The sequence below is a fragment of the Dendrobates tinctorius genome, unplaced genomic scaffold, assembly GCF_039654945.1.
Source record: "Dendrobates tinctorius isolate UK_male_01 unplaced genomic scaffold, ASM3965494v1 ptg000009l, whole genome shotgun sequence".
Classification (NCBI taxonomy): domain Eukaryota; kingdom Metazoa; phylum Chordata; class Amphibia; order Anura; family Dendrobatidae; genus Dendrobates; species Dendrobates tinctorius.
The window spans coordinates 21,904,399-21,918,591 of record NW_027361677.1 but is presented as its reverse complement, the minus strand read 5'-3'; the positions used below and the strand labels follow the sequence as shown (position 1 = coordinate 21,918,591).

Below are 14,193 nucleotides of genomic sequence, written 5' to 3'. Positions count from 1 at the left end.
TGAAAACTTTCAATGTTTTTATTGATTTGAGCAGTTTACAGAAATATAATTGCAAAGAGTATACAAATGTCCCGATAGAAGCAAAATATCCTTTGTTTAATATTTAACACGTTATTACAAGATTGCTAAAAACAATAAAAATACCTCTGCCACTCGACAGAACAAACTGCTTGTAGCTGGTAGAAAAACTGCTGCTCGTGCCCCCCGGAGCCGTGCCCTGCACCGCTCACTACTGGGAGGAGGATGGAGAGGCTGGGTAGGTCATCCTGGAGCCCCCCCTATACCACTAACGTAACCCCCCGACTGCTGCAGCTTCTCGCCTTGTGTTACACAACAAGTAACAGGACCACCGGCAGCAGCCGCGGGTATGGAAGTGGCGGAAGCTTGGGTCACGTTGTACAGACAGGCCAGATATGTTGTATCTAAACCGTGTAGTTCAGGGGTCTGCTCTTGTGGCATGCTGGGAGTTGTGGTTCCACAACAGCTGGAAAGCCATGGGTAGCTGGTCCCTGTACTAGATGACTAGCTTCAGTGTGATCATTGAGTAAGTGACCCCATTGAAAGTCCAGAATATAAAGCAGATGTTAGTGTTCAGTCCGTAGTGTTCGATGCCTTCATCAGTAAGGTTTGTGACCTTAATCAGTAGAAATATAAAATCAATCCCAACTAAAGCAGAAAATCTTATCTGTGGTCTATTTCTGGGCCTCAGTGTGGAGACGCGGTTGCCAGTCTCAATAACAGGCAGAGGACATGTCGCGTGAACTTTGCAAAGTCTGACAACCCCATTACAACAGTAGCCACATTGCAGGCCATTGGCCACAGCCAACAAGGTGAGGAAGTTTATTTATTTATTTTTTTCAAATTCCATCAATAATTAAGTTGCAGATTCACTCTAAGGTAAAAACTTATCAATAATTTGCTAGAGGCTGAATCTGAGCTGGGAAATCAACCACTACATTTTTGCCCCTCCAGTTTTACTGCCGCTATTGCCCACAGGCTATTTTTGGTATTACAGCTGGGCTCTATATCAATGAGGTCAAGCTGTAATACCAGGCATAGCCAATGGCCAAGAGTGGCACTGTCTGTACATTACTGAGCTTCCAGTCCAGTACAAAAGTGGTCTTGCTGGTCATTGTGCATATGTAAGGCCAAAAACTGATGCCCACCCTTGTACCATTCTTACCCCTTTTATATTAATCTTCAGGGACGCTATCTACATATCACTTTCATTCCTTTCTCTAGGCCTCGATTCATCTGGTCTGGTATTTGGTACATCAGTCTTAATATGAAGAGAGTGCTGGAGGAAAATGCACCAAATTTATTAAGTGTGTATTCGCCAGCGGATATTTCTGCTGTAAATTAAGAATTTTTGCCCTTGGTCAAAAAAGTTAGCAGAATTGGTGTCAAATTCCCAAAAGTTGCAAAACTTTTCAAATATACAACCGGCAATAATACCGTACAGACCACTAAATAAGATCACAGAATAGGGGCCACATATTATATCACGAGTCCTAAATCCCTCCGTGCTCCAGCCTCAGCTGATATCACGGACACAACTACAGGCCCTTATTATATTGAAACATGATCTAATGGAAATATACTGTTCCTCCAGGTCACTTAAGGTGACTTCCCTAATATTGGTCCCACTGCCATTTAAGGCTGGTTTACAGGACTCAAAAATCTATTTCTTTAAAAAAAAAAAAAAAAAAAAAATGGACCTCCATTCATTAATTTGCACCCCCTGTTACAGTGGAAATTCCACATGAAGGCAGTCATATTGACTGATGAAACTTACTTATCGAGCAGGACACATTTACTATTTAATTTTATTAAGACTAAGTAACTAAGCCACTTGGGTGAAGGAGGATAAATTACTGGTATAAAATTAAGAATACAAACCAGCTTTTTTTTAACTTGTTGAAATGGATAAAAAAAAAAAAAATAGGCTCCAATCAAAGATGGTGCAAGTTACCAATGTGTCTACTTTTGTAGGGAATGTAGCAGAAATCCAATCCTTTTCTTTGGCCTTCAATATAGCACAAAATAACCGTTGGATGTGTGAAGCCTAAAGTTTCACAATCTTTGCAAGGACTGGGTTTCTTGGCCCTAAATCAACCTCCTCATATGCTTATGAGGCTGCGGAGTTTAGGAGACCCGAGACCGATCTGGAAGAAGCGGTCCATAATGTGAATCTTGCACATGTGAAGTCAGTAATCCCGTAGCTTAAGGTCATGGTTAGTATGCAATCTGTATTATGCCTGTAAGGTCATGAATGAAGGTCAGCACTGCTGGCTCCTTGTGTAGGGAGGATAGGATGCATACAGATCTATGTGAAGGAACTATAGACTGTATCAAAAAAACCCCTTCTCCAGACCTACCTGCCTCCCCATACACCTGTGACCCTACTCCATATAAAGCAGCATTTCCAGTTCTTCCCGTCCCCTTCCCACAGGAGCTACAGAGACAAAGACGGACAAAATCTGCCACAAATGTGTGCAAAAAGAATATCTTCTGTATAGTATTTATATATAAACCTTTTCTTTTTATATACTTCTTATATATACTTCTGCTAACGCACTTTGTTCAGTACATGTAGCAAAGACCTAAATACAAAATAGAGCTTTCAATAAACGAAAAAAAAAGGAAAAAAAAACAAACCCAAAAAATCAAAAGCTAAAACTCCAAAAATTAAAACACACGTTAGATAAAAACCATTCAAAAAACTTGGAACGACTGAAAACGAGAATTAGACGGCCGTCGTTGGGCCTTGCTGTGAAAAAAAAAAAAAGTTCCCTTCATATCGGTAATAGACCTGCACTACTAAAACTCTTAAAAAATCAGGGGACCGGACACTTTTTTTTTCCTTTTTAAGCATTTTGGCTTATGGTATTTCATGATGATTAGCGAAGAAAAAAAAAAAAAAGTGTTCGATCCCTGAATTGATGCCTCCATGGAGGAGGGATTACAGAAGACGCATACAAAGAACACGAAGAAAACGAGCAACTAGAAATGGATTAGATACCAAAATATATCTACATGGCTCAATAAAAATAAAAGTCACTGCATCTGCTGCCCACCAGAGGGCGGCAGAAAACAGGTTTAAGTGCAGCATTAATTGCCTAAAAGGTCACAACCAACACCCCTCAGACCTCAGCGAGAATGGAGACCGTGTCCAGGGGCCATCGGGCGCGTTCTCCAAAGTGCCGTCCTCACTTGCTAACACAACTATCACAGTTTCTTGGGAGGGAGATTAAATGGATTCCTTCAGCCCCCCCCCCCCCCCCCAAGAAAAATAAAATAGGAAGAAAAAAAAATATATATATTATATACATATTTATATATCATACATACACGCCTACATAAAACACATGGACATTAAGGTGAAGTAAGAGGTAAACTTTACAACCACTGAGAAAGCTCTAACCGCTGAGCACCCCCCAGCAGGGATTTGGAGGGGGGAGGTCTCAACTTTCTGGAGCATAACATCATATTATCTATGTAGTCTTGGTCGCTAAATACTGAAGAAAGATGAGTATGAGGAGGGGGAAGCACAACACTAAAAACCGTTTCTACTTGGACCGTGACCGATAAAAAAAAAAAAAACGAAGAATCCAGTTTCGCTCAAATCCCATCAACGCTGCTTCGGCTGCATCTGGAAGGGAAAAAGAAAAAAGATCAAATGTAATAATAAAACAGAACATATTAAGAAATTTAAAGGGGGTGCCCGACTACTAACACACTAGCTATTAAAATAAGCAATTAAAATAAGTCTCCAACTAAACAAGTAAAAAGTAGTTAAAATCTTTAAAAAAGAAAAAAATAACTTACTAAATTGACCCCATGTTCCCCACTCCGGATATTAACAAAAAATAAATACAAAATTGGTAAAGTTGCCTTCATAAAAGTCAGATCTATCAAAGTATAAATAACCCCAGTAGTAAATGCTTAAAAAAGGCCATAAATTCCATATTCCCAGCAATGCACCGGCCGCTCCACAAAAACAGGATTTTTGGGTTGCTTACCGTAAAATCTGTTTCTTGGAGCCTTCATTGGGGGACACAGAGACCATGTCAATGGGTGTATGCTGCTGCCACTAGGAGGCTGACACTATGTACAAAGAAAGGTTAGCTCCTCCTCCGCAGTATACACCCCACCGACCGGCACTAATTTCCTCAGTTAGTGAGAAAGCAGTAGGAGAAGAAACAAAAACAGAATGAAAACAGAACAGACAACTCAACTGTAACCAACAGACAGAAGAACAGGAGTTTGAGAACATGGGAGGGTGCTGTGTCCCCCAATGAAGGCTCCGAGAAACAGATTTTACGGTAAGCAACCCAAAAATCCTGTTTTCTCTATCGCTTCATTGGGGGACACAGAGCAGTCCCTGGGAGGGAGAAGCAAACTTCCATTAGGTCTGAGGACTCACCACCGCCGCCTGCAGGATCCTTCTGCCTAGGCTGGCGTCCGCCGAAGCGTATGTGTGGATTTTGTAAAATTTGGAAAACGTGTGGATCGAAGACCAGGTTGCCGCTTTGCAGAGCTGCAGCGCGGAAGCTCTGTGGCGCACCGCCCAGGAAGCACCCACTGCCCTGGTAGAGTGAGCTCTAATTCCAGGAGGGGGAACTCGACGCTTGACCGGGTAGGCCTCCAAAATTGCTGATCTGATCCAGCGAGCAATGGTAGCCTTGGAGGCCGGCTGACCTTTCCGCGCACCATCTGTAATGATGAAAAGAGAGTCTGTCTTCTGCAAGGGAGACGTCCTAGCCAGGTAAACCTTCATTGCCCTGACCAGGTCCCAGGTCTAGCTTGTTCAAGGAGCGCTCCAGAGGATGGATTGGACCTGGACAAAAGGATGGAAGAACAAAGTCCTCATTTAGGTGGAAAGTAGACACCACCTTAGGAAGGAAGGAAGGCGGCGGTCGCAGGACCACCTTGTCCTGATGGAGCACCAAGAAAGGGGGGCGACAAGAAAGGCCGCCAATTCCGACACACGCCGGATGGAGGTGATGGCCACCAGAAAAGCTACTTTCCAGGAGAGAAGAGATAGGGAGACTTACCTGAATGGTTCAAAGGGTGACCGCTGAAGAGCCCCCAGAACCAGATTGAGATCCCATGGATCCACGGGAGCGCGATACGGGGGGGTGCCGTATGAGCCACTCCCTGAAAAGAAAGGTCTTGACCTGCGGACGGGAGGCCAACGTCTTCTGAAAAAGGATGGAAAGAGCCAAGACTTGACCTTTCAAAGAGCTGAGGGCAAGAAGCGCATATAGGCCTGCCTGGAGGAACGCCAGGATAGAAGGGAGAGAAAAGGACATGGGCAGAATGTCATTGGCTTCGCACCAAGTGAAAAAGGCTTTCCACGAACGATAGTGAATTTTGGAAGACGATGGTTTTCTAGCCCGGATTGGCGCCCTTCCTGAGGAAGGTGCCAGGAAGGGCGCCGAAACGCGTAGGAGGAAATAAAGGAGTACACTGCTACAACATCTTGCATCCCAGGTGATTTGTGAATCTCGGCAGCACGGACTGCAACACACCCTGCTTCCCACAACTTTCTGATCGGCAGAGTTGTCTCTTGAGTCGACCACCGACTCTGATCAGTCTGATTGCGAAACACTGCACCCCAGCCGAGAAGGCTGGCATCCGTTGACACAATCTGCCAGTGAATCGGAAGGAATGACGGGCCCAGGGAAATGAGAGGTGATGTCAGCCACCAATTGAGGGACTGTTTGACCCGGGACGAGAGGCGAATTGGACGATCCAGGGAGAGAACGGACCTGTTCCACCGTAACAGGATGGCCTGTTGAAGCGGTCTCGTGTGGAATTGAGCAAAGGGAATCGCTTCGGTCGTCGCCACCACCACTTTTCCCAAGACTTTCATGGCTGACTGGAAGGATGGAGGCTTTGGACTCTGCAGCGATCGTACATCTCGCCGCAGGGATACCATTTTCTCTCCAGGAAGAAAGGCCCTCGATCGACGGGTGTCGAACAGTATGCCCAGAAACACAAGATGTTGGGTCGGAACGAGGCATGACTTTCTTTTGTTTACGAGCCACCCGAAACTGGACAGGGTGTCGAGAACGATGGTAAGGCTTTGGAGAGTCTGGTGAAAAGACGGAGCTTTGATTAGAATGTCGTCAAGGTATGGGAAGAGTACGAGACCTCTGATCCTCAACAGGGCCATCACCGCCGCCATGATCTTTGTAAACACTCTGGGCGCGGTGGCAAGACCGAACGGCAGGGCGACAAACTGGTAGTGGTCCTGATGAATCGCGATACGCAGGAATTTCTGATGCCCGTGAAAGATGGGGACATGTTCAAGATGCCTATCTGCATCTATTGAGCACATGAATTCCTGCGCTTCCATGGAAGCGATTACTGAACGAAGGGACTCCATCCGGAAGTGTCGCAGGCGGACTCTCTTGTTCAGCAGTTTGAGGTCCAGAATGGGCAAAACCACGCCGCCTTTTTTCGGCACTACAAACAGGTTTGAGTAAAACCCTGTGAATCGTTGTGTTTCGGGAACGGGCACAATCACCCCGGAACTGAGAAGAGAGGCGATGGATGCAAAGAAGCCCGGAACTAAGGCGGGGTCTTTTGGGGGTCGAGACTCGATGAAGCGATCTCGGGGCCGGGAGACAAACTCTATCTTGCATCCTGAGGATACAACTTCCCTGACCCAAGCGTCTTCCACCGAGGCAAGCCAGACGTCTCTGAAAAAAAGAAGTCGCCCGCCCAGTTGGGGATGCGCCCCGGAACTTTGTTGATAGTCATGCCGATGTGGATCATCCGGTTCTGGACCTGGAGGATCTGCCCTGGGAGGCGTAAGATCACCAGGAGGGAGTAGGCCTAAAGGAAACCTTCTTCCTATACTGGCACGCTTGCGGCCTTTGTTGGTTGGACAAAGTTTCCGCCGTTGCGACGCGGCGGAAGGGCCGAAAGGGCTGAAACTGACGCCTTGGAGGGGGTCTACGTGGCTTGGACTGAGGAAGAAGAGAGCTTGTGCCCCCAGTGGCGTCTTTAATAATCTGGTCCAGCTGGGAACGGAAAAGACGCGCTCCCTGAAATGGCAGATTGGTAAGGGACTTTTTTGATGACAAATCCGCCTGCCAAGCCTTGAGCCAAATAGTACGCCGGATTGCAACTACGTTGCTGGACACTTGAGCTGCGCGGCGTCTAAGGAGGCAGAGACCAAATATTCCCCTCCATGGGAGATCTGATTGGCCAGCTCGGCCAGTCTCTCTGGCTGGGCTCCATCAAGAATGCCCTGGCGTAGCTCTTCCGCCCATGTAGCAATGGCCTTGGCCACCCAAGTGGAAGCAAAGGTTGGGCTTAGCACCGTCGCCGCTTCGAATGCTGACTTTGCCAAGGATTCTATGATCCTGTCGTTAGAATCTTTCAGAGACGCCACACCTGAAATCAGAAGGACCGTGTTGTTAGATAGTCTGGACACAGGAGCGTCTACAGAGGGGGAAGCCGACCAGTTGTCAGTGAGCTCTTGAGAAAATGGATACAGCACGCCGAGACGCTTCCCTCTTTGAAAGCGTCTGGTCGGATTTTCTCTTTCCCTGGTAAGGAGCTTAACAAACTCAGAGTGAGGAGCGAAGACTCTGGAAGGTGCTTCTGCCTTTCTGAACGAAACCTCCTGATCTGAGGGTTTCACATGGGAGTCTGTGATCTCGAAAGTATGGTTAATTGCTGCAATGAGGTTCTGTATCGTAACCTTCATGTCAGCAGCATGGTTCGAATCCAGCTCTAGAATCTCTTCGGATGGCGCATCCGAGAATGCTTCGCCTGACTCAGGTGAGGAAGGACGGGAAGGAGACTGCTGGGGACTATGCGGTGAGATGGAGCGCGGGAAGGAATCCGGCCGGGGATCCTGCCTGGGCCTTTTGCGGCTCATGCTGGCTGATTCAGATGGAACCTTTTGTGACCTGCTGGACGCTGCAGAAGTGTCCAGGGGCAACTTATCAAGCACGGCCACTAGTGACTGAGAGACCCTGGTGAGATCTGCCACTGATTGCGACAGAGGGGAAGCCCAGCCGGGAATGGGGGGGGTTCACTCTCACGTGGAACATTAGGGGGCTCCTGAATGGCGGGCTCAATTGGATTGCTGCAGTCTAGGCAGAGGGGAGTGGACTGACCTGAGGGAAGTTTGCGATTGCAAGAAGAGCACGCAAAGTACTTGACTAAGGTGCAAGAGGAAGCAGGAGGAGGAGAGCGGTCACACTTAGAGTTAGACATAATTACGGACAGTCACTGAAGCAGTGCCAAAAGGTGGGGGGACAGGAGGAGGAGGGTGTCAGTCTGCAGTTGCAGAGCTACTCACGGTCCGGTGTCCTGTCGCGGCTTCCAGCAATTGAAGAAGCACGGCTCGTCTGGGCTTGCAGGGGGGACGGCAGAGAGGACAGCGTCCGGCTGACAGGCTGCGAAAATGGCGGCAGCCTGAGAAGAACAGAGTAGGAAGCGCGCGCGTTGCTGCAGAGACCGAGGAAGAGGATGGGCGGGGCTAACCGCCGATGCTAAAGATGACGCCGTCCTCTGGGGTGGGTGGAGACAGCGCCACCTCAGGGACGCCTAAAATGAGGGGAGAAGGCGGTGGGCGGACTTAAAGCGGGCGGGAGAGAAGCCCGCCCGAGAAGAAGGCAGGGGGGGCATGGCCGCGACGCAGGTCAAGGCCCAAATGAAGCCGGGGCCTGGATTAAACGTGGCGGCCGCCTGTCAGTGCGGGGTGGCGCGGAGACCCCGCAGCACTGCCGCAGCGACCGCTTCCGAGGATCGCTGTGGCCGGGCGGGTGAGAAGCCCGCATAAGAATGCAAGTGGGGGCGAAGTCGCTGCAGAACAGGCCCAAAACGAAGCCGGAACCTGAATCAAATGTGGCGGCCGCCGGGAGGCGTGGAGGTCCTGCAGCACTGCCGCGGCGACCGCTTCCGAGGATCGCTGTGGTCGGGCGGGTGAGAAGCCCGCATAAGAATGCAATTGGGGGCGAAGTCGCTGCAGAACAGGCCCAAAACGAAGCCGGAACCTGAATCAAATGCGGCAGCCGCTGGGAGGAGCGGAGGCCTCGCAGCACTGCCGCTGCGACCGCTCCCGAAGAATCCATGCCTGAAGCTGCTGAGGAGAATGGACTTGGGGGCCTCATACTTACCCTGCCTGATCCGTCTTCTGGTAAACCTGTGGGAATAAAGGTACCTTCATCATCCAGCGTGTGCTGTGATTCTTGTAGAAGAGAGTCCGCGCCTCATCCAACCGACAGGCTCTGGTAGGCGAGTGGGTGGGAGACGGGGGAAGAGGACCATCTGGGTCGCTGACATGCATCCGTGTTCGGATCTCCTGGTCCTGCTGTAGAGAGCTATGAGGATACGGGGTGGCAGTACACGCCATACTCATAGTCTCTTTATGGGACTACAGATGTGACTATTCACTCTGTATCCCTCCGGAAAACCTGAAAGAAAAACAACGCACACTGAGGTAGATATGGGTCCAAGAAAGACCCGTGTCCACCTCCTACTGACACTAAGCTAAACTGAGGAAATTAGTGCCGGTTGGTGGGGTGTATACTGCGGAGGAGGAGCTAACCTTTTTTTGTACGTAGTGTCAGCCTCCTAGTGGCAGCAGCATACACCCATGGACATGGTCTCTGTGTCCCCCAATGAAGCGATAGAGAAAATAGCAATGCAAAAGGGATCTAAGCGCTGCATGTATGCCAAAACGGATGACATGAGAGCTTTGTAGGTACACTTATTCCCGCAGAGCTCGCTGCTCAGGATGACAGACGAAGGAGCTATGCTCTCCACTTACCGCTTAAAAAGAGCTGGACATGTTGTTCCCCTGGTTGTGGAGAGACACCAGTAAGTCGCTTATTTTCTCCATGTTCTGATCTGTTGCCATTGAGGTATTGTCATTCATTTGCTGGGATAGGAGCGTCGTCACCGTCTGTCCGTCTCCTTGGGGCTGGCCTGGTTGAGCCAGAGCCAGGATCTGGTCGGGTAATGGTCCAGCTCCTGGAGACATCAGCTGACTGCAGTCTGTAGGGAGCATACATTGGATCAATCATTTATTTACCACTGCTACAGTAATAATCCACTATAGCAATCATCATTGTGATTGGGCCCCAGGCACTACAGTAATAGGCAAGAAAAGGCGGTATAAACCACCAAAATATTTAGATAAGGGTCTCTTGAAAAAGGGGATATGAAAATGCATTTTCCACGATGATCTATAGCAGTGCATGCTCTGCAGAGACTGAACCAGCAGGGGATGTGGAAATAAACAAGAAGTAAATCACTTGGCATTATCAGGTTGTAACTTACTGTTTTGGATTCCAAATAGGAATATCCCAGTGGCCTGTGGTGAAGCTGATGCCCCCTGCATCTGACTCATGGCGCCCCCTGCTGCGCTGTGAAACATGGCGGCCTGCTGCTGAGGAGGGGGGGTGGTCCCCTGGATGGACTGAGAGAACATGCTGTTCTGCTGGAGCTCCGCCTGGCCCATACTGTTCTGCAGGGCTGACATGGATGCTGGGGACATATATAGCGCCACCTGCTGCTCTGGAGAGGTGGGTGAGGCTTGAACGAGCTGCAGCTGCGGGGAGTTATGAAACATGGATGACTGCTGTTGCTCATGCGGAGAGTTTACGGGGCTCTGAGCCTGGAAGTCCATGTTCTGCGCATGAAATAAGGCTTGGTTCTGCTGATCCTGGGTCGCCATTGGCTCCTGGCTCTGACTGAACAGCATACTTTGCTGCTGCTCTTGTGCAGCCATATTGGCCATAGAGCTTTGTGCACTAAAGAGGATGTTCTGAGTCTGCTCGTGAGGTGAAGGACTGCCCTGCATGCCCACCATGGAGTGCGCGGCCTGAAAAATAGCCGCCTGCTGGTTCTGTGCTTGGAACAGGTTCTGCGGTGGCTGCTGCTGCTGCTCCTGGGCCATCGCTGAACTCTGAATATGGGACAACTGGGCTTGTTGCTGGAAGGCTGCTTGCTGCTCCGGGCTGGTCGCTCCCTGGAGCTGTGGCAGGGAGTTCTGGCTGGAGAAGAACGACAGCGGCTTCTCTTGAGGCACTTGGCTGCTCTGTAGAGAGCTCATAGCGTACATATTCGTGGCTGACTGCTCGGAAGGAGACGCGATTGATTCTTGCGGATGGAAAAGTGAAGCCTGCAACTGGTCTTGAGAAGAAGAGGCGTTCGGATGCCCGAGGGAGCCTGAAGGGTGAAAGAGACTTCCTTGGGTATCTTGAGCCAAAGTTTGGTTATCTGCCATCGTATTCTGGGAGCGGAACAGCGGAGCGTGTGAATGTGGAGACTGCTGCAGAAAATTACCTTGCTGGAGGGCCATCATGTCTCCAGCTTGCTGGAACAGTCCGGTCCCTTGCTGCTGACCACCAGTTGTCTGGACCCCAAGCATGTCTTCACTGGGTGAGTAAAGGTTAACTTGGGCTTGTCCGTCCCCGCTGTGCTGCATCTGGACCATGGACTGGAAAACGCTGCTCTGCATCTGTTCTGACTGGCTTGGAGAATTGTCACTGTCTGTCGCCGTGGAAGATTGAAAGAGATTGGAGCTTGGGCCAGATACATGTTGCTGCCCAGTGTTCCCATCATTCCCAGTGACTCCCGGTGTGGAGAAGATATCACACTGCATCTGCATCTCTTCGCTGGCAGTGAGGCCGCTCATTAGGTGAGAAGCCTGCTGGTACACGGGGGACTGGATGCTTCCTGCGCCTGAACTCTGAGTTTGGAATATGTCAGCTTGCATTGGCCCTTGAGCATGGTGGATACTTTGCTGCATTTCCATGACCATGGACGCATTGGTCTCCATTGCTTGCTGCTGAGTAGTCATGGAGTTCTCAGCTTGCTGAAGAAGACTTTCAGGCCTCCCAGAGAGGACGTTCTCAGGTCTGCTGTGCACAGAGTCAGGGGGAGAAAACATACTTTGACTGGGAGCATTCTGCATCGAACCAATGAGCTGAAATATCCCAGACTTGATCTGTTCTTCTACCTGCCCGATTGCAGACTGCTCGTTTTCACCCCCACCTTGGCTAGAAAACAAGACGCAAGATAACTGCTGCTGAGCCTCCAGGACTTGCTGGACCAGGTCCACCTCAGTGCTGCTGCTGCTGCTCACCCCGGACTGAAAGTTCCCAGACTGAAGCTGGTGAATAGTGTTCTGCATCTGGGTACTAGATGGAGAAAATAAGCTGCTAGACATCTGCTGCTGCAAAGTCTGGGTCTGCTCCTGTAACGCAGGCTGCTGAGCCTGCTGCGAAGCTTCTGCCATCTGTGTCAGGGTGACCATTGTCCGATCTGTCTGCAGGGTGTCTCGGCTCTGGGACTCCATGGCCTGAAACGCTGTTGTCTGCTGCATGATGGTGTTCTCGCTTTGGCTTGGAGGGGACGCTTGGAAAGTGCTGGGCTGAGCAATGTCTTGGGGCTGGAGGGTGGACAGCGGCTCCGGGCTAAACACTTGCACCTGAATCGGGGCCTGCTGCTCGTTCTCAGGGGGAAGGTGGGTCACAGGAGATGAGAAAGACCCACTGCCGGGCGAACTCTCCAGGTTCTGCTGGGCTGATACGACAATCTTGGATGTCTGCTAGAATGAGAAAAAAAAGAAAAAAAATATAATCACTCAATGAAACTTTTTGCAAATAATATACAATATGGCTCAGTGATTAAAATGGACAATTTCAATCAAAATGCCCATCTGTTGGGGAAAACTTAACAGCGAACAATCTCCTTAGCCATACGGCAGCCATCGTCTTAAGGAGCTGAAAGACTGACAGACAGTATGGATTGATAATAGTATGGCTGCATCGGTGGAATGATCGTTCATTCAGCCATTTAATGTGTATGGCCACCTGTATACCACAGTGATAAATATTAGTACCACTGGGGGGCACTACAGGACTAACATTCCTATATGTAATGTCTGCATTGAGCTGCTCCCTCTGCATATACACTTAGATGTGGTCATGGCTTTGATCTGTGACTAGTCTGAAGGGGTTGTCCCGTACACAACATTTACCACCTACCCATATGATAGATGGCACACGCATGATTGGTGGGGGTCCGTCACTAATCACCAGAAAGGGCGTGCTAAACTCCCCTATTATGTGTCTATAGAAGGATAATGGAGCACTGCTTGCACCTGCTCAATAGTGCGTCAGTCACATAAAGGACATTAGACCCCTCTTTTTGTGATCAGCTGGGGTCCCAGCAGTCGCACTCTGCATTTAATCACCTATCTTCTTGATATTACATATATTGTTTTATGGGATCCCCACTTCCCTGCTTTTCCGCCATGCTTTAAATTACATTTCTTCTTTTCCAAATTAACTACAGTGCACAGGCAAAAAGTCAGCAAGACAGTACTGCATGGAATGCTGGATTTTATTAGGAAGATTTCAAAAGGAGATTTAGGGCAAGATCATAATACAAAGGATCTCCTACTACGATATGTGACACAATTGTGGTTTTATTTAAAAGACAATCCAGAATGGTATTAAGTGCGATTTCTTGGTCCATGTTCCAGGATCTGTCTAACATATTGCCGGAAGCCAGCGGGATCGGACTTTGTTTATAGGTATTGGATATGGCCTTCACTAAAACCTCATTTGTATCACACTGAGACACGGCGCGGAGCTCCTCTGTATGCAATCTTATTAGGAAGAGGGATTTATAAACTCCAGGAAAATAAAGCACGCAATAAAGAACATTAGGCACGCGCACGGTCTGCTCCGTTTTAGCAAATGGGTAATTCCCATAAAACAACAGCGTTGGGGCATCTTTTTTTGTCTTAAGAATGCTACACTGTGCTGTTCCATCATTATTCCGCCTGGAAATGTATACATACATTTACCACCACTCATCTCAATTACCACGTGCTCTGTGTGTACATTAGTATTGAACCTATACTCTGGGGATTTTCTAAAGGAACAATCCGCACCATGTTGTGTGCTTTGCAGTTTTCGTTGTTGCTTTAGATTTGCCACGGGTTTCACCTGATCCATTGCAAAGGGTGAAAATTGCTGCGAAAGGTGAAAATTGGCACAGCAGATCAATTCAGGTTATATATTTTTTTTTTAGCAGTACATGGTTGAGAAGTTGAAAAATCTAATCAATGGTACTTCTAACCGGTAAGGCAAATCCAAAGTGCAAAATTTGGCGTTTATGCGATAAGTAAGAACATATACACTGGTC

The 14,193-nt window shown here is 48.7% G+C and overlaps 1 protein-coding gene across 11 annotated transcripts in view; it reads right to left on the bottom strand.

The window, feature by feature from the left end:
- The window catches only part of NFAT5 (nuclear factor of activated T cells 5), a 108,755-nt gene continuing 94,562 nt past the window's right edge, over nucleotides 1–14,193 (bottom strand). For 8 of the 11 annotated variants that reach the window (XM_073584324.1, XM_073584297.1, XM_073584336.1 and 5 more), the window contains 3 exons: nucleotides 10,312–12,586; nucleotides 9,800–10,026; nucleotides 1–3,652 (listed from right to left, as the gene is read on the bottom strand). In XM_073584324.1, the coding sequence (XP_073440425.1) occupies nucleotides 9,803–10,026; nucleotides 10,312–12,586 (2,499 nt within the window). In that variant the 3' untranslated portion in view covers nucleotides 1–3,652; nucleotides 9,800–9,802. The remainder of the gene's footprint in view (nucleotides 3,653–9,799; nucleotides 10,027–10,311; nucleotides 12,587–14,193) is intronic. The other 3 variants (XM_073584306.1, XM_073584317.1, XM_073584347.1) reach the window with 1 other exon arrangement.